The 22,289-nt window shown below is 38.8% G+C and overlaps 2 protein-coding genes and 1 long non-coding RNA gene across 10 annotated transcripts; 1 reads left to right on the forward strand and 2 right to left on the reverse strand.

The window, feature by feature from the left end:
- Positions 1-1,844: 1,844 nt before the first annotated feature.
- spns3 (spinster homolog 3 (Drosophila)) lies at positions 1,845-11,833 on the reverse strand. Of its 8 annotated transcripts, none has more exons than XM_042498922.1 (13): positions 11,678-11,833; positions 8,244-8,475; positions 8,081-8,146; positions 7,759-7,895; positions 6,631-6,782; positions 6,464-6,530; positions 6,238-6,380; positions 5,872-6,024; positions 5,596-5,785; positions 4,736-4,801; positions 4,540-4,638; positions 4,256-4,427; positions 1,845-2,353 (listed from the first exon to the last, which is right to left on the reverse strand). In XM_042498922.1, the coding sequence occupies exons 2-13, from the start codon at positions 8,452-8,454 to the stop codon at positions 2,256-2,258; spliced, it is 1,554 nt and encodes a 517-aa protein (XP_042354856.1). In that variant the 5' UTR covers positions 8,455-8,475; positions 11,678-11,833; the 3' UTR covers positions 1,845-2,255. The 8 variants fall into 8 exon arrangements, with proteins under 8 accessions (XP_042354856.1, XP_042354857.1, XP_042354850.1 ...); XM_042498923.1 differs by lacking the exon at positions 11,678-11,833 and adding an exon at positions 9,607-9,633; XM_042498916.1 differs by lacking the exon at positions 11,678-11,833 and adding an exon at positions 9,456-9,600.
- LOC121952326 lies at positions 7,811-15,625 on the forward strand. The gene is made up of 3 exons (XR_006106445.1): positions 7,811-7,897; positions 14,416-14,491; positions 15,546-15,625. It is a non-coding gene; the product is annotated as an uncharacterized LOC121952326 (long non-coding RNA).
- On the reverse strand, positions 14,418-21,931 carry LOC121952325 (protein spinster homolog 3-like). Its single transcript, XM_042498924.1, has 13 exons — positions 21,735-21,931; positions 20,978-21,209; positions 20,809-20,874; positions 20,521-20,657; positions 19,956-20,107; positions 17,768-17,834; positions 17,539-17,681; positions 17,100-17,252; positions 16,826-17,015; positions 15,729-15,794; positions 15,537-15,635; positions 15,249-15,420; positions 14,418-14,488 (listed from the first exon to the last, which is right to left on the reverse strand). The coding sequence occupies exons 2-13, from the start codon at positions 21,186-21,188 to the stop codon at positions 14,418-14,420; spliced, it is 1,527 nt and encodes a 508-aa protein (XP_042354858.1). The 5' UTR covers positions 21,189-21,209; positions 21,735-21,931.
- Between the last annotated feature and the right edge of the window lie 358 nt (positions 21,932-22,289).

Here is a 22,289-nt window from a genome sequence, read left to right on the forward strand (position 1 = left end):
TAGTTGTAGTTAGAAGCACTCACAGGTGATGAGAATAACATTGATCATCTCCTTAGGATCATGCAATGTGCTGCTGGGGAACCTTGGGTCCTGGCTTGCATGTGGATGCCACTTGATCTGGAAAGTCTGGAGGCCTTGAGATCTTTGTCACGTCCCTCAGGCTCTATCCTGCTGAGGGGACCTATTTCTTCTCCTTTGTGTCTTTAATGCTTTTCCCCTGATTGCTGTTCCCTATGAAAGGCAAAATACAGAAAAATCAATAAAATATTAATCATTTAAAAAACAGTGTTTGCAAGGCTGGGTTTAATGTTGCCTAATCACTTCAGTAATATAATTACTATAAGATCATTTTGTGTAATGGTACTTCCCAAGACACAGAGGGATGCTAAAGACCATAACAGTAAATCTGCACATGCTGCCTTAACTGCTGCAAGCATGAACATTTTTAGGCAGTTCGACTGGAGCTCCTCGTGAACATCTGGCTGTCCACTGTAACTCACCAACTGGGATCCTCCTGACAGCTTGTTTTACAGCAATGCAGCTGTGCCATCTAGTGGACGCACTAAAAACAACAGAAGAGACAGAATACACTTTTCATTCGCGCATTTTTGCTCGATAAACACGTTTTCCAACAGTGCATGGACAACATGCAGTTTTGAGACACTTTCAGGGTGGAATTATGAGATTACTCTCCAGAAAGTGCTGAGATCTAACTCCATTATGTGCATATGTTGTGGTCGAGCCTGATGCCCCTCTGGTCCTAATTAGGAGACAGCAGCTGCATGTGTTCATAGATGGGGAGGTTAATCCCATGATCCTCAGAATGGATACTTGGGCAAATTCAGTTTACTCTGCCTAGATTTATGGGCCAGCAGAGGGTGGAGGGTTGACGGTTTTCAGTAAATGCAGGAGGTGGAAAATTGTCTTTAGCCCACCAGACACATGAGATAAGACAACTACAAGCAAACACTTAGATAGAAAACAAACTCTAACCACATTAAATTAGCTCATATCGCTGTCTGTCTGTAGTTTGAAACAGTCACTTTGTTGAGTTACGAAAACTGATAGCCCTTTGGATGACGGATTTCTTAAATACGTTTCTAGTTGCCAGAAGGGCTCTCTAGCGCCCCCCAGTGCTCAGGAGCTGAAACTGGCTGAAGAGAGGATGGCAGCTATCTGCCAAGATACTCCTCACTTTTTTCCTCATCCTTTCTGTAAAAAGTTGGCTCAAGGCCTTTTGTGGCTTGCCAACTATTTTACTTGCCATTGACACAATTTGAAATTCTGGTGTTGGCAAAACAGTAGTCTGAGAACTGTGCTATCAATTAAAGAAAGCTATAACTATGTTTTAGGATGTAATAAGAAAATATTCTATTCCCTTTGCGATGATGGAGCGTCAAGTCATTCACTGATTCTCCTAGAAGAGTTTCAGGAGGATTGTCTCTGTAAGTGGATATATTCAGCAAAAAACAACCAGTGAAAACAGCTACTGTGATTTTACAGTTAGTCAAAGTGACCTGGTCCAGCATCGGCCCAAACTAGGCAGACCAGAAGAAATAAGTCGAGCTGAATAAGGTTGTAAGACTCAGTTGAGACTTGAGATGAATGATGCCCAAGAATCTTGCAAAATATACTGGCCCTATTCTGGCTGCCAACACTTGGATTGTATGAAGCAAACTGAAAACTTTTCTTCATGAATTAACATCTTAACAGTAAATTTTGATTGTTGAAGGATTAAAAACATCAGTGACATCAAAGTTGAAAAAAAAAAAAAAAATGAAAAAAATAGATTGTGGAACAGGAAAAAACTTTTTGAAGTTTGGAAATAGGAGAATGCTCAGTAATGGCTTTACATGAAAATTTATTGAAAAATGAAAAACAACATTTCCATTAAGAAAATATATGCATGTACTTTTCAAGTATACTGCACAGTGCCCCTGAATGAAAGGTCACATTGAAATAACATTAACAGGTCAGCAAACAAGTTCAATATTTTTTAAAGTACTGAGAAAAGGTAAGTGTTTCCACTTTTACTCAAAAATATGGAAACAAGGGTCTAGAGGGTGTTGTACGCTGTACAAACTTAAAGCCCTTATAGGCGAATTTTGGGAAATACAAATAACATCAACCATTGACTTAATCTGTTAAAAAATACAATTTCTGTTATCAGTATACGACTGTACAGTGACAAAAATGGATCTCTGCAAATGAACTCCAACATCCTGTTGTCAACATCAGTAGTTTTTAAGTTACGTTTAAATATTTACAGATACATTATTTGCATAGTTGCTGCTTTTGTCCTCGTTGTTCAGTTCCATATGGGGCTCAGGACCCTGCTGTGGTGGAGGATCTCCTGGTAACACATAAACAAAAACTTGAAAATTAAGCATGGAGCACTAAAGTACAGTAAGTCAGGTAATCAAGTATAAGCAAATACACATCAGCTTAGTCACCAAAATGGTGACGTTGTTTGTTTCGCCAAACAACGTCACCTAAACGAGAGAGCCGCCAAGCTGCAGACCACTGCTCAAGACCAACAAAACACACAAAACCAGTTGTTTGTAGTGGGTCAATGCTGTGTTTTTTAGCAACTTGTCGTCGCGCTTGCTGCTGGGATACTATCACAAAAAGTTGTTACTTCATGGCTCAAAAGAGGTCTTGGGCAGGTCTTAAACAAAAACGTGAACTTTAATGATATGCAGATGAAATTAAAAAATGAAACAGGCAGGGCAACTAAAGCGAGGGAGCTGACAGAGGAAAAACAAAGAAGAAACACAACATCTTGAACTAGGAACAAACTCATTCAAGGAACACCAATGACCACCAGACAGACTAAAAAAAAGGGAGCACAAAGACTAAGAAGAGCAGGGGATAACAAGGGGCAGGTGACATCAGGGTTAATGGGGGACAGGTGAAATAAATCAGGGTGGGGTGGAAAGGTAAGAAAACACACAAAGGCAGGAAGTAAAACAAGACATGTGACATGAGGAGTGAACCTACAAAATAAATCAGGAAACAGACTAAACATGAATGAATGACATGAAACAGGAAAACAACAACAACAACAACAACAACAACAACCCAGGAAACAAAGTCCTCAGGATTCTGACAGAAAAGCGGCTGTTTTTTACTGAGATATTGCTGCATTTCCTGCCAGGGTAGTGCCACGGAAAGCAGTTGTACATTACGGAGACACTGATGGCCTCTCTAGCTCTGTTTGTGGGCATTTCAAAGTGCTTAACAGGGTAATAAAAATACAGCACAGGTAGAAGATTTACATTTTTAAAAGGTGCAAAGTACAGCCAAGTGTAAAAGGAGTTACACAATTTTAAAAGTAAGCTTCTGCAGTTTAAATCAGGTTAAAATCAATAAATAATAAAGAAAAGAGCATTTCAAAATACTCCCACACTTATTTGCGCAAGTAAATTGAACCGTTTGAAACCGTAAGTTTAAACGTATCCCCAACATACCAACACATAATGGAACATATCCTTGTTTTGCAGAAATGTACATTGCCAACATTTATTTGGGTATTTGGGTTACACGCACACTAATTGGTTCAGGACTGTGTTAGCAGCTCTTTTCTGCCAATAATAGTTGTTTTTTATGTAATTAGAGCATCCTTGTAAAAAAGAGCTTGCTCTCAATGGCCTTCCCTGTTTAAATAAAGGTTTGAAAAAAGGTGACAACTGTCAAGTAAGTGGCCCTCTTCGTGTAGATGCCTCACACACACACACACACACACACACACACACACACACACACACACACACACACACACACACACACACACACACACACACACACACACACACCAAATAACAGAAATGGGAGAATGCAGTAAACTCAGAACCAAACCAGGAAGACAATGTGTGTGTTTATCAAGTTTGGCCCATCTGAGTTGCCAGAAAAACTGGACTGCCACTGTGTTACTCTGGCATGTGTGCAGAAAAGGGGAATTTGTTCTTAACTGACTGCTATTTTGTAGTAAGTGCATTGAACAGAGGGCCATTGTTGAGGAAGGGCTCGCCAGCATCCATGACACTGACATTAACATGCAAACACAATGGTGAGGACTGCCAGTGTGTCATCTACTTAAACTCCTGTGCACAAATACAAAGTTAAACCTTTAAATGTGCTGATTTTAACATGTAATCATGGCTCAAAAGAACAGCAGAATGTGCAGAGGTGTTGTGTTTGATGGTTGAGCTAACACCATTTATAGAGAATAAAAAGAACTATGCATTGACAGTACCTTCAACCAATTGCATAGCTGCCTTTCTGTCGTCACTAATGTAGAAAGAAGACAGCAGGAAAAATAGTCCACCCAGAAGACCAACAAATGGGCATATCAGGAGGCTGTACTTCAGACTGCGGAAGTTCAAATCGAAAGTTGCAGATCGAGATCCACGTACGGCATCAGAGATCTAGAGGCACAGATGTGAAGACAGCTCAGTGATACAAGTTCACAGAGATGTACTTGATAAAACAATATTGTTAAAAAGGAATTTGACAGGGACAAATCTGACTATTTCTCACCGCTCCAACTAAGTAAGGACTCCCAGCATCACCCAGGAGATGACAGACTGAAATCTGAAGAGCCTCGGCTGTGGATCTTCTGGTTGGTATGACAACATACTGAAGTAAAAAAATACAAACACAGAACAACACATTGGCTTCAAGCTTCAGCAGACTGTTACATATTTTCATTTCCACAAAAAACGTTCAAACTCACCAGCAGTATATCAGCCATGACAGCCCAGTTGAGTGATATCAATACTTCACCAAAGAAAATGAAAACCTGAAATGACACACAATAACCAATAATTATTGAATAATATTCACTAAATTTCCTCTTAAAATGTATCTTTGTCCACACTTTTTTGATTTCACCACAAATTATTTTACAAGTTTGTTACAATATGTTGTTAGCCCTATAATACCTATACTGAGTATTACGCCCCGATGCCATGGCTACACTGACACACAGTGTACTTTTTCATATCAAAATGAGCTTTATTTAATAATTTGCTTGCAATCATGTGTCTTTTATGATGCATGAAATTCAGACGAAGGGCATAAATTGATAAAAACATGTGATCCATACAAAACCAAGAAAAGTAATTTTTCCCACAATTTGATTGATTTGCCTGGTGAGTACATCATTGCCTTTACAAATGACCTTGTGCTACAGGCCTCCTTTCATTACAAACATTACACAGTGAGCAGATGAAAGTGTTCAAGTGTCTCAATTTAAATGACCACTTTCTTGCTTTTGGCTGGGTGAATAAATGTGCTTCTGGTGGTTATTAAGTCTGGACAGAAGTAGTGGTTTGACCATAGCCATAGATTTCGAGGGCGGACATGTCCCGTTCAGTATTTAGAACATGCATATGTTCCACCCTAAACCATGAAAATAGCGAAGGACTTTTGACAAAATCCAAGACACTTGCACCGTAAATTTATGCAGAACATTCAAAAATTTGTGCAAAGAAATCACCAGAATACAAGAAATCAAGAGGTTACTGTTCAAAATTTCCTGACCACCACACCCTCTGTTTCATATGTGTAAAAACAAATTGGTTTGTCTCTTACATAAGTGGCGGGGATGCTTGCTGACGCCACAAAGATGGTGATGAAGAGGCAAGGAGCCGATCCTAGCAGGCCTATAGCACAGATGATTGGATCCGCATTTGGGACTTTGTCCCTAAACCACCTTGACAAACCACTGCCAAGACACCCTCCCAGAACGCCCGTCACCACCGTCACAGCGCCGAAGATATAACTGTACAAGGAAAAGACGCACACAGCCTTTTTAAAAATCTGCAGTAATTTTACATGAAATGTGATAAATGAAGAGTGATGCTGCACCTGTCTGTGGGGTTGCAGGGCTCTTTGACGCATGGTGGTTGGAGACCCTGACTGACCTGAGCTCTGGACAGAAAAGTAGGCATCCAGAAAGCCAGGGCTCCAGTGAGAAAGGCCGTCGCTGTCACTCCAAACGATGACCACACATAACTTTTACTGGAATCAGAGTAACAGAAAAAAAACAGAGAACAGAGAACTGTTTATTAAGTGCTTAATAAAGTCTTAGATTTTGAACTTAAACCTGTGAAAAATTGGAGCAAAAACTAAAATGCTGCTATATCAGAGTTTTTATACACGCAATTAATATCTGTATTAGCCTCAAAAATTCATTATTAGCCAGGTTATCCAGTATTAGTTTCTGTGTCCTACGTTTTCAGAAGATACTTGACGTCCTCCAGGTAAGAGCTCTTCCCTGTTACTCCTTCTCCGTGGGTTTCTGCAGCACCTCTGGGTGGGTTAGGGCATAAGAAGACCAGCAGGACAAGTCCTAACACACCCAAGATGGGAGTGATCTGATAAAACAGAAAAAAAGCTGTAATATTATCTGTCAGTGCTCAGTGAACATTTACGTGACTCTTAATGAAAATGTTCTCACCCTAAGAGCCCAGCGCCAGTCTCCTGTGATAGTAGCAACCCCTGCTCCTAATATGTATCCAAGACCACTGAAAACACACATGATAAACTGCATCAATTGCATTTCCACACAACAATGTGCAAAAGGAAAAAAAAGTGTTGTTGCAGGCGTATGAGTTTGTTTCTAACCTTCCGACAGGGATTAAGATGTAAAAGACAAGGATCATGGTGCTCCGTTGAGTCCCAACGAAGAGGTCACCAATGATGGTGGGAGCAATGGTTGAGTAGCTGGCCTCTCCTACCCCGACCATGGCTCGCAACAGCATCAGAAGCCAGAAGTGCTACACAAATCAAGACAACAGAAGCAGTTAAAAAGATTGAGTCCAAAATACCTGACACATTCGTATCCCAAGTCGTTATACATAGGCGCATTATAAATGGACTTCCATGTCTACATATTCGCTCTAGGTATCCTTCTGTGTCGGGATACCGCAACAAACACCAGGATGTCAATTAAAGCACATGGTTAGGATTAGGCACAAAAGTTTGAAGATATGCTTAAGCAACAAAAGCACATGGCAACCAACACTGGGACATCAACAAAAGCACATGGGTAGGATTTAGCTAAAGTATGGTTGGTTAGGTTTGGCAGCAAATGCCTGTAGTTCGGTTTAAAAGTAAACATTGTATTTTGGCTCTACATTCATAGAGACAAAACAACCAAAAAAGGGGAGATAGAATATCCAGAAACAGATACAAAATGTCTACAAAAAGACACAAATTGACCTTAAAGAAACAAAAATGACCAAAAAAGAGACATAAAATACGTACAGACACAAAACTGCTCAAAAACAAACAAAAAAACCCAACAAATTGACGTTAAAGAGACACAAACCTTCTACAGACACAAAATTACCTAAAAGAAGCACAAAATACTACAAAAAACAAAGATGACCAGAGAGACAAAAAATATAAAAAAGACAATAAATTACAACAAAAAGACACTAAATAACCTAAAAGGAAGACAAAATGACAATAAAGAGACACAAACCACAAAAAGTTGCGTAATGACTTGGCAAAACAAAAAAAAAGGCTAAACCACCACAAAGTCTTCCTCCTGTGAAGGAGAAGTGGTGGGGCCTATTGCATATCTGTGCCCAGGGCCCCACTGTCTCATTATCCATCCATGCACTCAGAGGCATGATGAGGTTAAATAATAGAGGAAGCAGGAAAAGATAGGAAGTGACATCTTGTCATCTTGATCATGTTGCTTCTTATTTCTTGCAAAGAGTGTGTGAACACACATTTCACACTTACCGACGCGGTGACAAAAGAGCTGCCAGCTGCTGTCAAAAGCCACACGCTCAAACCACCAATCATGATGTATTTCCGATTGTAACGGTCCCCAAGGTAACCAAAGAGCGGTGCCAAAAGCAAGAAACTGCAGATGAAAACTGTAAGTACATTAATAAGAATCAATTCTATTTTTATAATGTGACAAGTTGACCAATTTCATAATTTTGTCTCACCATAACCAACAGTTCTTTGCAATCCACTTGCAGCACATGTTGCTTAACTTTAAATTAAGCAATGCAGGGTAACCTTAAAATTGTGCGTATGCAGATGAGTGTAATCATACCTGTTTGTATAAGTGCAGCCGTACTATCTTTTATATCAAAGAATTGCTGTATGTTGGCGAGGACACCTGTAAGACAATAAAAACAATTCAAACGTAAATACACCAAAATACAAGCAGTGAACAGTGTTTGATTATGGAGTGTGTATGCAAGAGGCCATCTAACCTGCTATTGTGTATCGTTCCATGTAGTTAAGCAAGTTGACATAACAGAGCACGGCTACAGCTATGTAGGCGCGTCTGGGTGATATTCCTGGTTTCTCGTCTTCCTCTGCCCTCGGTGTAAGTGATGAAAGGCTGTTTGCAAAAGAGCCATACTGTAGACCAGAGTTGGAGCCCACACTCCATCGAGGTTTTGGTATGTCCTTTGGTTCCATAGTGAGCAGCTGTTTCTTCACCTGAGAATGGAGAATGTGTGACCTAGAAATCATTTACCCTCTGCATTCTCATCAAAGACGATAATATTGTAGCATGCACACAGTATAAAGTTCTATAAAACAATTCAATAAAGCTCAGTAACAGGACTGACTTATACTCAAAGTAGATACAACCAACAGCTCCTCTTTAAAATAAATTCTTCTCACATCACAAAACCAGAAGTGACTGCATCTATCCCTCTGTGCATTTATCAACATAATAGCACAGTGAGAAGTGTAATGCATTTTCTATGTGTTTCTTTTAAAGCCCTCCCCTACAGTAGTTTGCAGGAAATCAGTTACTGTGGCTCACAGAAACACTTTACAAAAAGTCCTTACAGTGACATAAAAGGAAATTACACAACTCTGTAAGGGAAAAGCTTTACAACTGTTTCAAAATGTCAAAAAAAGGAGAAGGAAGGTCTGTGTGATTTTTTTTTTTAGCTGTTTTACAGTTCCTACAACAAACAATGCACGTCATCCAGGAATTCAAATGCTCTGATCATAGGATAGTCACATGATGACACCAGTGAAACATAGATTGCTAAAAAGAAAACATCATATCACATAAAATACATGTAAAAGGAATGCCTCACCCACAAAATGACCATTTGTATATTGCTTAGTCATGCTATGTTACCTTGAATGCGGGAAGAAACTTTGACAAAATCAACAACAACATAAAATCTAAAACCTCACTATTTAAAACTGAACTGAAAGTGAAACATATTCTATGATCTGAAAGCCAGACCCTAAAATAAGTGTTTTTACTGTACTGAGCATATGACTGAATAAATGAGAACTGGATTATACTGCACTCATTGTGTTAAAGATTGTAAGCAGTTGTTTTGACATAGTTTTGACGTTGTTACACATGATCAGTTACTAAATCAATATGTTTGCCGTTTTCCATGGAATTGTGAGAAAAACAAATGAGATGTGGGTGACATGGCATGACTTACCGATTAGCAGATGGTCATTTTGTGGGTGAAGTATTCCTTTGAGAGAAACCTTTACACATAGCTAATACAAAAAAATATAGAAATATAGAAAAAAATATAGATCATAACCTCACAGCACAAAAGAATAACACCAAGCCAGTAGCCGTCTTACCTTCTATGTGGCTGGATCAAGATAGAGGTACCAATAGGAAGTCCCTAGAACATGTAGCAACAGGAATCTGCAATATCCAGCCCACAGACAATCACAAAGGAGGGGAAAAAGCCATGCATGTTAAGTAAACCAAACCCAACCACAGGACAGCATCCAAGCCAACCTACATCACCCTATTGATCTAATCAAGTCCATAGAGTCCAACATCCTTCTAATGATCCTATCAAGTTCACAGTCTTTTATGTTGGTCTTTCATCAGCATGGGAACTCTGATTGTACCTGAAAATCCTCATCAGAGCAGACCTGCCCCCTCGCCCGTTCACACTTTCAGTCAGATCCCATCTGGCAAATACAGATGCAGGGACAGACAACAACGCTACTTTGCATATAAAACATGAAGCATCCTCACTCAGGAGACAGTTTCAACATTAAAGGCATCATATCTTGTAAAACAATGCAAATGAGGATTTCCTGGGATTTTCCTGTGATGATGATGATATGTAAAGGGTAACATTAAAGACTCTATGAACTTGATCAGATCACTAGAATGTCATTGGCCTCTGGAATAATCAGATCATTAGGATTATGTGAGACCCAATGGACTTCATCAGATCATAAGTATGATGTTAGACTCTATAAAATTTATGAAATCATTAAGATGATAATGGCCTCTGTGGACTTTATTAGATCAAGGGGATGATATTGAACTTTTTCAGACTATTAGGATCATGTTGGAATGTATGGACTTCTTTAGATCATTATGATGATGGATTCTGTGCACTTTATCAACACGTTAGGATGATATTGAACTTCTTTTAGATCATTAAGATCATGTTGGAATGTATGGAGTTGATCAGATCATTAAAAATAATGTTGAATTCGATGGACTTAATCAAATCATTAGGATGGTGTTGGATTCTATGGACGTTATCAGATCCTTAAAATGGCTCTTAACTCTGTGGACTTTATTTGATAAAGAGGATGATATTGAACTTTTTTAGCTCATTCGGATGATGTTGGATTCTATGGAAGTTATCAGATCCTTAAAATGGCGCTTAACTCTGTGGACTTTATTAGCTAAAGAGGATGATATTGAACTTTTTCAGGTCATTGGGACCATGTTAGAATGTATGAATGTGATAAGATCATTAGGATTATATTGGATTCTATGGAAATTGTCAAATCATTATTATGATGTTGAACTCTATGAACTTTATCAGACCAGATCCTGTTGGACCTCAGATCAGATCATTATGGTCATGTTGGCTGATTTTGATGCTGTCCTGTGGTTGATGCAGTACTGTGATAGCTATTGCGGTCTTTTTCTAAACATACAATACACTAGAATTTGTGTACTTAATTTACTCTATACGTACATTGTTTCCCTCCTTTGTGAATATCCATGGGGTGGAAATGGTAGAGTCCTCTTCCTATATGTTCAAGGGGCATCCTGTTTTAAATACAAAGGCACCTCTATCTATATCCAGCCATATAGACAAGCATTACCGCAAAACATCATTAGTGGATGTGCCAATAAATTGCACTTAAAGGAGCTATACAGAGAACACTTCTTATAGCACCATAGAACACTAGATAATGAGATTATGTAAAGAGTTTACAGCTCATTATATATATTTCAGGAAAAAAAGACAAAACTTTGGGTGTATAATGTACAACCTTATCAAATACTGTTAAATTACAAACTGTATAAAAGCATGCAATGGACATATCATGAATTAAAAAGATAAGGAATATAAAAAAACACAATATCGAAAGATATAACCACTTAAGTATGAAAGTTTAAATGTGGTGTGAAAAGCCTTGGTGCATTCTGCACTGGTTACAGAGTTAGTGCTTTGAAAACAATCAAACTATTGTGCAGAAAAAGATTTCCTCTAAACTTAGTGGAATACAGTTGCACTGTCAAAACTTTGGCTACAACAACCTCAGACCTGGCACTTTTTTAAAAAAATCAAACACACAGATACTGCAAATGCATTCATATCAAACAGGTATAACCTTTCATATTTAAAACAGTCTCTATAAAGAAAAATGTCAACAAAAGACTCACCCACTTGTTGCCGATGCTTGGTTTATGTTGTTTCAGTTCATTCCATAGCTGCAGGACAGTGTGGCTTCCAGTGAGCCTCTGTGGGTTGAAGACGCTAACAGAGGCCTCAGCTCTAACATGCCTCAAGAGATATTAAGTTAGTTAAGGGACCAGCCCACTCTGGGTTGGTCATATGCTTTCACACAGATCTTCCCATCTTCCCTGTGATGTAATGCTGTAAACAAGCCTCATGGATCTCCTGTCTTCCTTTTTTTTCTGGTAACACTGTATTGTAAGATACACATAATCGCTATTAACTAGTTGCTTATTAGTATGAATATTAGAAGCAATTTGGCTCTTTTATTTAGTCTTTATAAAGCACTTATTAATGCCTTTTTGTGTACTGTTTACTGATAGGAAGTTGCTGTGCACTTAATAAAACTTAATAAATATAAAATAAATATTAATAATTTATAAAATATCAACAACTCTAAATTAAATATTTCTCAGAATATGCTGACCATTCTAAAGTGAGGTCTCGCTCATATCTAATTCACACATAATTTGACACCCATTAACCCCCCGAGTTTCTGATTCTAAAGTTGCCTCCTCCTCACACTTCATAAATACAGCACACATAACGACTGCAATTAAAAGGCGGCATTCTTAAGTGATACAGCAGTACATTTTTAATACGCATGTTTGAAGGAGATATTGCTACTTGTGCTGCTGATAGTTGATGTGGTTGGTGCATGACAGGTGGCCAGCTACAGATCAATGTGTTATGACTTTAATCAGTGGTTGCAGTTTTGTTGTTGAAGCAGAAAGTGTTTATGTATTTGGATTTTGAAAAAGAAATATTACAGCCGATATATCATGGTATGTCAGTTCCAAGTTTTTGTCTAATTGATTTGCAGATACTTAAAAGGTGGAACTGCCCATCCTCAGCAATAATGCAGGACTTCTACCTTGAAAATGGTTGTCATCTAAGTCTAAGAACTAAGTGCCCTAAAATACAATTTTGTATAGCATGGAGAAGAAGGGGTTTTTACTCAGGACTAACAAAACTGCTACTTTCCAAATGTTTTTGTTGTTTACTCTATGTCAAACATAATATAAAACAAGAAACGTACAATAATTACAGGCTCATCCCCGACTAACACAGCTGCAAGTGTGGTAACTGCTCCACAAGAATTTGCAATAATATCATGAACCAATGGACTTCCTCTTTCACTCTCAACACAAGTGTGAAATTACTTCTCACCTTCAGATAAAGAAGAAACCAGTTTAGTGTTAAATGAGAACATTGAAGTTAATATCATACTTAACATACCGACACTATCTACATCAAAATAAATCAGGTCATCCTTAGGCTACTGTGCACTATTAAACTAAATTTAGTATTTGAGATCATGGCTGGGTGTGACGTTGTCTTGCATATTTGGTTTTACATCGGAATGAAAAGATTTTGAAGGTCCCATATTGTAAAAGGTTAGATTTCCATGTCTTTCTTGATATAAATAACGTTTGGTCTAATGCTATATAAATACTGTGAAAGTATGAAAATGCTCAAACCACAGAAAAATGCATACAGTCCGTATTCAGAAACTGTGCCTTTAAACGAGCCATCAGGACTTCTGTGAAGTTGTGATGTCACAACAAGAAGATCCTTACATGCAACAGGGCTGCCCAAGACACAGAGCGATATTAAAGACTATAACAGTAAATCTGCACATTATGTACATGCTGCCTTGGCAGCAGTAGTACTGAAGGTCCCTGTGAACATCTGGCAAATCCATTGTAACTCACCAATGAAAGACGACTGGGATTCTCCTGACAGCCTGTTTTACAGCTGTGTAGCTGTGCCATCTAGTGGACACAGTCAAAAAATGAAAAGAGCTTACACAAAATGCAAAAATTTGTTTACTTTTTTTGGTTAAATAGGAACTCATTTACATTGACAGAGATTTGAGACAACTCCAGGGTCAGTCAACTGAAATTAATAGTGAATGTGGAATTCAGCAGCAAGCATTGCAGTAAATACAGAGATTTAACTCCATTATGTGCATATGTTGTGTTCCAGCCTGATGCCCTGCGGCCCTCATTAGGAGGCAGCAGCTGCATGCTGGCTGGGACATTCATAGATGTAGAGGTTAATCTGATGATCCTCAATATGGATCCTTCTCGCATAATGAGGATCATCCCAAACTGGCCGCATGAGTTTGGACAGTTGTCAGCAAAATTCAGAAGAATCATCAAGAAAATAAAAATAAGTAGATGATTGTTATAAACAACTGAGCAAAGCCATTTTAAAATTATGATAGATGATGTGCTTTGCTCCTGAATAGAAAGCAATGCAACACTTTAAAATTGACTTTACTGTAAAATGTCAGTGTTTCCACCTCTCCTTTTGAGGGTAGGTATCTGAATCGAGGGTCTAAGGATAGAGGGTGTTGTTCGCTGTACATATTGTGAAGCGCTTTGAGGCAAATATGATAATTGTGATTTTGGGAAATACAAGATCGACATGACTCGAATTCAACTGTGGAAAATACAATTTTAAACCTGAGTGAACAAAAAGGAATTTCATTTGGTCTTACTGTGTGAATAAACACGTTTTCTCTGCATCTGTCATTAGTATGTGGCTGTTAAGTGACAAAGATGGATCTTTTCAAGACGACCTGTTTTAAACAACAGTAGTTAATAACTTAACTTCAAATATTTACTGATAAGTTAATTGCATTGTTGCTTTTGTCCAGCTTTACTCAATTCCCACATTGCTCAGTTCCACTGGGGGCTCAGATGCAGGACCCTGCTGTGGTGGAGGATCTCCTGGTAACGAGCACACACACACACACACACACACACACACACACACACACACACATACACACACACGTGCACACACACACACACACACATGCACACGTGCATACACACACATTTCAAACATTTAAAATTACAGTAAAGAGCACTTATTAGAAAGACATTGAAAAAGTGTTTTTTAAGTATATGTATATACAGACACATGATGCAGGATCAGACCATTTTAGAAGGTCTTGACTACAAAACTGATGCCGACTAAGCCCTGCACAATTCAGAGTGGCTTTGTATTGTGACCATCTTAAGGCAAACCTATGTAGTAATGATGCTGTTTAATCAGCATCTTGATATGTTATGAGAAATGCTTACTAAGATGGATTTAAATCAAAATTTGTGCGAAATTTCGCACAAATTTGTGCACAAAATTTTGTAGAAATAACAGTTTTGTTTGCATACAAAAAGTCTTAGATTCTATATTTCTGCATGTGTTTATATTTGGTGTTTTGGTGTTTGGTATATATGTTTGGTGTACGTGTGTTGAAAAGAGGGCTATTGTTGAGTGAGGGCTGTCAAGCATGGGTGACACTGACGTTTAACAAGCAAACACAATGGTAAGGACAGCCAGAGTGTTATCCACACAAAACTCCTACACAGAAACACAATTTAAACCTTTAAATGTGCTAAAGCAGAATTTGAAGAGCGATTTTCTATTTCAGCCGTGACTGCACTGTATCACCATTTATAGAAAATAAAAGGACAGTAAAAATACCTTTAACATAAAGCTCAGCTGCCTTTCTGTCTTCAGTAATGTGGAAGGATGTCATGAGGAAAAATAGTCCACCCAGGAGCCCAACAACTGGGCAGACCAGGAAGCTGTACTGCAGACTGCGGAACCTCCAGTCAGGAGTAGCAGGTTTAGATTTGCGTATAGCATCAGAAATCTAGAGAGACAAATATGAAGACAGCTCAATTGCACACACACAAAAATGGTGTACTCAAGCTTAGAGGTACAATTGATGAAACAGTACAGTTAAAAGTAAGTTGATGTATTTCTTACCGCTCCTAGGAGGAAAGGACTGCCAGCGTCACCCAAGAGATGCATGACTGTTGTCTGGAGAGCCTCAGCTGTGGATCTTCTTGTTGGAATGACAACATACTGAAGAAAAAGAAACACAAAACAGCCTGTTGGCTTCAAGTTTCAGCAAACTGTTTCATATTGTTCTTATTACCACACACTGTTCAAACTCACCAGCAGTATATCAGCCATTACAGCCCAGTTCAGTGATATCAATAATTGACCGAAGAAAATGAAAACCTGAAATGAGGGAGTGTACATACATAGTAACGACATAAAGCTTAAAACAAGGACGAAATGAAGCATGAAACAATTGGACAACAGTGCAGAGGTGCAGATTGCAAAGGCTGCTGAAATACATCTAGAATGATTAATCTAAAATGTTACTTTATACATGAGGTGTGTGGATATGAAGTACATACAATATAAACCAAGACCAAATAAGTTTGAGTTCCACACTGCACGACACACTTACAATTATAGGAAACTTGCAAACCATAGGGCGCTCCTCAATTTGATCTGAAACATCTACAATCCCATAAAAACACCCACAGAAAGATTAAACTTCATTCACCTCTGTTACTACCGTATTGTTTATGTGTATAAACAACGTAACCATATATATTCAGCACAGGTACTTGAGTGATATGTCATCTTTGTCCCCTTTCAGACTGAGAGAAGAATGCAGTTGAGTCTGAGACAAGACCCACAAAAATGGTTCCCACACATTTTCATGGACGTAATTTCAAAAATCTTTTCATGACTTGCCTGCAATAAACTTGTCTGGCTTTTTTCAAACATATCAAATTCCAACTTTATGTAAACATAATTCTAGCTATGAATGAAGAAATGTTTGTGATGGTAAAAAAACACTGCACATCGATGCATAGCTGAGCAATGGTAAGTCGACAGCGACAGAAAATAATTTTGCTGCAATGTTGCATTACGTGGAAGGTTCTTTCAGAAGAATACTATGACAATTTAATAACACCTCAAAATACCATGACTTTTCACAAACAATTATTTTTACTGATTCCATGAGTTTTTAAGGCCTGAAATGGAAATTCTTGACTTTTCAGGTTTTCTATGACTGTGGGAACCCTGCAAAAAGTAGTCTTAAACCTAGACTGACCTCAAAGACTACAACACCACTATACATATATATATATATATATATATATATATATATCATTGTTCTACAGTCTAGAGCCGTATATAACAATGATCATTTAGTCGGTGGACTCCAGCAAAAACAGACATTTGTCTCTTACATAAGTGGCAGGAATGCTTGCTGATGCAACAAAGATGGTGATGATGAGGCAGGGAACAGATCCCAGCAGGCCTACTGTGCAGATGAGTGGGTCCGCCTTTGGGACTTTGTCCCTTAACCATCTAGATAAGCCACTGCCAAGAAACCCTCCCAGAATGCCCGTCACCACCGTCACAGCGCCAACAATATAACTATACAGGGAAAAGAAGCAGACAGTGTTGTTCAAACTATGTACTAATTCTTAAGTAAATTGGGGAAACAGTGTGATGCTGAACCTGTCCGTCGGGTTGCAGGGCTCTTTGACACATGGCAGTTGGAGTCCCTGACTGACCCGAGCTCTGGATAGAAAAGTAGGCATCCAGAAAGCCAGGGCTCCGGTGACGAAGGTTGTCGCCGTCATTCCCAAGGATAACCACACATAACTTTTACTAGGGTCAGAGTAACAAAACAGAAGAACCATGAATATTTATCAAAAGAGCCTGACAAATCTAAAATATTTACTTTTTATGTGTTTCCCAAAAAAAAATTATATTGTGTTTACATTTTTCTTTTTTTTTTTACCCTCTCAATCAATGTCTGTATTGGCCTCAAAAACCCCTTTTTAGCCTGGCTATAATAATAATAATAATAATAATAATAATAATAATAATAATAATAATAATAATAAATAATAATAATAATAATAATAATCCAGTACTCATTTCCATGTCTCACTTTTTCAGAAGATATTTGATGTCCTCCAGGTAAGAGCTCTCCCCTGTGACTCCCTTTCCATGGGTTTCTGCAGCACCTCTGGGTGGGTTGGGGCATAAGAAGACCAGCAGGACAAGTCCCACTACACCCAAGATGGGAGTGATCTGATAACACAGAATCAAGTTGTAATATCTATCACTCTGTATCCGTCAGTGCTCAGCTAACATAACTGCCATGACAATGTTCTCACCCTGAGAGCCCAACGCCAATCTCCTGTGGCGGCAGTCACCCCTGCTCCTATTATAAATCCAAAACCACTGAAAAAACACAAATGTGAACAAATAGTGAACAAAGATCTGTATTTACCACAACCACAGATGGGGCCAGCATTATTTAAATCAAGCTTATACCAGAGACAGGCCTTTATGTGTAATTCACTCTGTTTGGTAAGTACATTTTGTCATACTTTAAACTGAAGCTTAGTTCTTCTATGATTTGCTTCTGTTTACTCCATTAAATCTTTGTTGTGGCTTTAAGCTGTTAACACAAAATCAATGCTTGTTCTATTTCAGTGTGGGTGTATACCAATAAGCCACAACTTTAAAACCACTGGCTGATGAAGTGAATAACATGATTCGGTCTTCGCATTCATATGAATGCCACCTGATATGCACTACTGACCCAAACACCATTGCAGTTCGAGTACACCCCCCCGTGGCAATGGCACTACCTGTCAGCAGTGGCCCACCAGCAGGAAAACTTTCCATGCTACATTGCAAAAACTGCCCAGGAATGGCAGAAGGAACGTGACAAAGAACTGGCCAAAATTCCAAGATCCCAGTCTGATCAATCTAGTGTCCAACCTAACATACCAAAGGACTCAAAGAATTTGCCATCAATGGCGTGGTTTCAGACACCACAGGACACCTCTAGAGGTGCTGTGCCACAACAGGCCAAAGCCAAGCCCAATCCAAGGACGCCCCACTATGGGATGGGGGTACCTCTGAGATACGAGCACATCCCAAGGATGCTTGAGTCCTGGCATTCCTATGGATACCACTTGATGCGCTCCATGATCCCAAAAACTTTTGCAGACCAAGTGCCCCCTTCATAGCTGTGACACTCCTCGATGGCAGTGACCTCCCAAGCAGGACAATGCACCATGCCACAGCACCAAAACTGTTAATAAATGGCCTGAAGAACATGACAAAGACATCAAGGCGTCGACCTGGCCTCCAAATTTCCCAGATCCCAAGCCAATATGCCAAATGTGCCAGTATCCCAGAGGTACTCCTGGTCTACAGCGGGGCCTCATTGGATTGAACCTGGCTCTGACCTCTGAGCTCTTTGTCACGGTTCACTGGCCATTCCTTACCATTTTTTACGCTTTGTCATGGTGCCTTGTCCTGCTGGGGGTGTCACTGCCATTAAGGACTGCTGTTGTCATGATGGGGTGTACTTGGTCTGCAACAGTGTTTGGGTGGATGAAGCATATTAAGTGACATTCTCATGAATGATCCAAGATTTCCAAGCAAAATATTGCATTTTAAGGAGGTGGCCAATGTTATTCTCTTTACCTGTCAGTGGTTTTAATGTTTTGGCTCAGTGGTTGATCAATGTGTGTTAATGTCCCAGCCAAACTGTATTTTGCAGTACTGTATAAGTGCCATAAGATGGCAGCAGCTAAAATTAAAGTAGGTTATATATGACAGCTGTGCAAGTCATACTGTCATACATACATTTATTTGTTTCAAATTAAAAGCGCTGTGATGTTTAAGTGCATCTTCATTTTCTAACAAGGGTTTCCCAGTGAAACAGGTAAATGTTTCGGAAAATTCAGTGACTTGTACAGTTCCCTGTACAGTACGATAATGTCTTTTGAACAAAACATAGTGACGTAAAACAGAACAGTGAGATTTTTGATTTGTAATCTAGAACAATGAACTGTTAAAATTGAAATATTAAAATTTTGAATTTGTCTAATTAAATTTCAATTCTTTGACTCAAACAGAGCTTACCCATTATGTAATATGCAACTCCAGCACGCTTTAAAGACTGGGACCACTCTAGATAATTGCAGATATACATTTAGTATTTAGGAATTCACATTATAAACACCATTGACCATCTCTATAACAGATGGGCCACAATTTAATGCATTGACCACTTCAACAACACAGTATGCATGTTGCAGCCAAGTATTGTTCGTAAATGATATACTGTTCAGTTGAGCCTCAAACCTTTAATAAAGAGTTTCCAACTAGCAGGGAATGCATGACTCACAATATGTGTTGGAACAATCCACACTTTCAACTGCATTCCCACGTACAGTATATGATTTTAGGCAAAAAATTGATAATAATACTAATAATACTATTACTACTAATAATAATAATAATTAAAACACAGATTTGTGGACTTATGAGTTTGTTTCTTACCATCCAACTGGGACAAAGATGTAGAACAAACAGATCATGGTGCTCCGTTTAGTCCCAACAAAGAGATCACTGATGATGGTGGGAGCAATGGTTGAGAAGCTGGCCTCTCCTACCCCGACAATGGCTCGCAACAGCATCAGAAGCCAGAAGTGCTACAGAAATCAAGACAACAACTTAGGTGCAGTTTAACAAGATTCACTTCAAAATACCACAGAGGTCCTTTCAGTAAACATACAGCATTCATATGTTGAGGTCCATGTTCTCCACTAAACAAATTCACAAAGATGTTTGACATTTGCATGACATTTCGAGTTGTCTCTTGCAATATTTGCAATTGTCTACATGAGCTTCACATGTTTGTTGCCCTAATGACAGGTTGCTTGAACCAACTTTCCATTTGATAATTCTTGCACTGACAATCAGGAGCATTTCCATTTGAGGAGCAGTTGCATGATGAAGTCAAATGACAGAGGAGGAAAAACTACCAGCAGCAGGAGGTGACATCTTGTGTTCTTGTTTCTTCTTATTTCTCACAAAGTGTATGTCAACATCTATTCTTACCTACCGACTTAGTGACAAAAGAGCTGCCAGCTGCAGTCACAAGCCACACGCTCAAACCAGCAATCATGACATATTTCCGGTTGTAGCGGTCCCCAAGGAAACCGAAGAGAGGAGCCAAAAGCAAGAAACTGCAGATGAAAACTGTAAGTACATTAAAAACAATTAAGTTCATATTAATAGTGTAACAAGTTGACTTATTTACTAATTTTATATTTCCGTCTTGCAATAAGCAACACCATATGTTGCATAAATTTTTGACCTTCACAATATGAGTGTTTCTACATCATCATACCTGTTTGTATAAGTGCAGCCGCACTGTCATTTATATCAAAGAATCTTTGAATGTTGGGAAGGATACCTATATGACAGCAAAAACAGTTCAAGAGTAAACCCACCAAAGGAGAATCAGGAAATAGTGTTTGTTTATGGTGATTGTTTGTTGTGTACACAGGAGTCCTTACCTGCTATTGTGAACCGTTCTGTGTAGTTAAGCAAGTTGAGGTAACAGAGCACAGCTACAGCTATGTAGGAGCGTCTCGGTGAAATGACTGGCTCTTCTTCTTTCTCTGCCATTGGTGTAAGTGACGGAAGGCTGTTCACAGAGGAGCCGTACTGTAGACCAGAGCCGGAGTCCAGACTCAGTCGGGGTTTTGATATGTCTTTTGGCTCCATAGTGAGCAGCTGTTTCTTCACCTGGAAGTGGAGAATGTTTGACTTAGTTTCAGAGAAATCATTTACCCTGAACTCTCATCAAATATGACCATGCATGCGCACAGTAGTTTGGAAAACAACTTAGAAGACAACTCAAAAAACTCATTGACAGGACTGAATAATATTATATTTTAAGCGGGGAAAATGGATTCAGATTACAGCTCCTCTTTAAAATAAAGTCTGCTCACACCACAGAATAATAGGTTACTGCCTAACTGCACATTTGTCAATCTAACGGCACATGGTGAGAAGGAAAACAGTTTTCAGTAATGATTTTTGCAGCTATTTTACAGTTCTTACAGCAACATAGACCAGTAGATGACAATAAAACTATTGTGAAAATAAAACATTTCCTCTTAACAACATATGGAACTCAACTGAAGTGTTTAAGGCTTTGGCTACAAAAACCTGAGACCTGGCTCTTTTTGATCAAACACACCGCTGTAGAACCATTTAGAGGTTAAAACAGTCACTATAAATAAAAATATATATACAAAAATGACTCACCTGCTTGATGATGGTGTCTTTTTTAAGTTTACTCCATATTTGCAGGTGTCAGAGGAAGGTGTGGCTCTCCGTGTGCCTTAAAGGCTTGAAGAAGCATAAGGCAGAGGCCTCAGTGCAAACAAGCCTCAAGAGATACTCAGTGAGTGAAGGGGCCAGCCCACTCTGGGTTGGTCATGTGGTTTCACAGTGATCTTCACAGGTGTAATGCTCTAAACAAGCCACATATATGTATCAAACAAACAAAAACACCAGCTTATCCCTCAGTAGTCAGTCATCTTGGCTTTTCAATTCATGTTTTTTTTTTCCTCATCAGAGTTGTAAAAAAGGACAGCCAACCCACTGCCTCCAGATATTCCCTGTTTAAATATAGGCTACTGTAAATTTCATTAACTTTTTATTTGTTTAATGTATTATCTTTTATGGCATGTTGGTTTTCATTTTGTGTCAGAATTCTGCAGGTTTTCAATAGATTATCAAGAGACACATCACTGTGACTCTCTTAACTTGTGGCACTGGCAAATTATGAGACAATAGGGCCCTAGACACAGAAATGCA

Source organism: Plectropomus leopardus, chromosome 13 (assembly GCF_008729295.1).
Source record: "Plectropomus leopardus isolate mb chromosome 13, YSFRI_Pleo_2.0, whole genome shotgun sequence".
Taxonomy (NCBI): Eukaryota; Metazoa; Chordata; class Actinopteri; order Perciformes; family Serranidae; genus Plectropomus; species Plectropomus leopardus.

Coding starts and splice junctions, on each gene's coding strand:
- LOC121952325 (XM_042498924.1), bottom strand. CDS start 21,188: ATGGAGCCAAAAGACATATCAAAACCCCGACTGAGTCTGGACTCCGGC. Junction 17,016..17,099: donor CCCTGCAACCCGACGGACAG/GTTCAGCATCAC, acceptor TTCCCTGTATAG/TTATATTGTTGGCGCTGTGA. Junction 14,489..15,248: donor AGCTGAGCTTTATGTTAAAG/GTATTTTTACTG, acceptor GCTCGTTACCAG/GAGATCCTCCACCACAGCAG.
- spns3 (XM_042498915.1), bottom strand. CDS start 8,508: ATGATTTCTAGGTCACACATTCTCCATTCTCAGGTGAAGAAACAGCTG. Junction 6,381..6,463: donor ACTGGCGCTGGGCTCTTAGG/GTGAGAACATTT, acceptor CTGTTTTATCAG/ATCACTCCCATCTTGGGTGT. Junction 5,786..5,871: donor CCCTGCAACCCCACAGACAG/GTGCAGCATCAC, acceptor TTCCTTGTACAG/TTATATCTTCGGCGCTGTGA.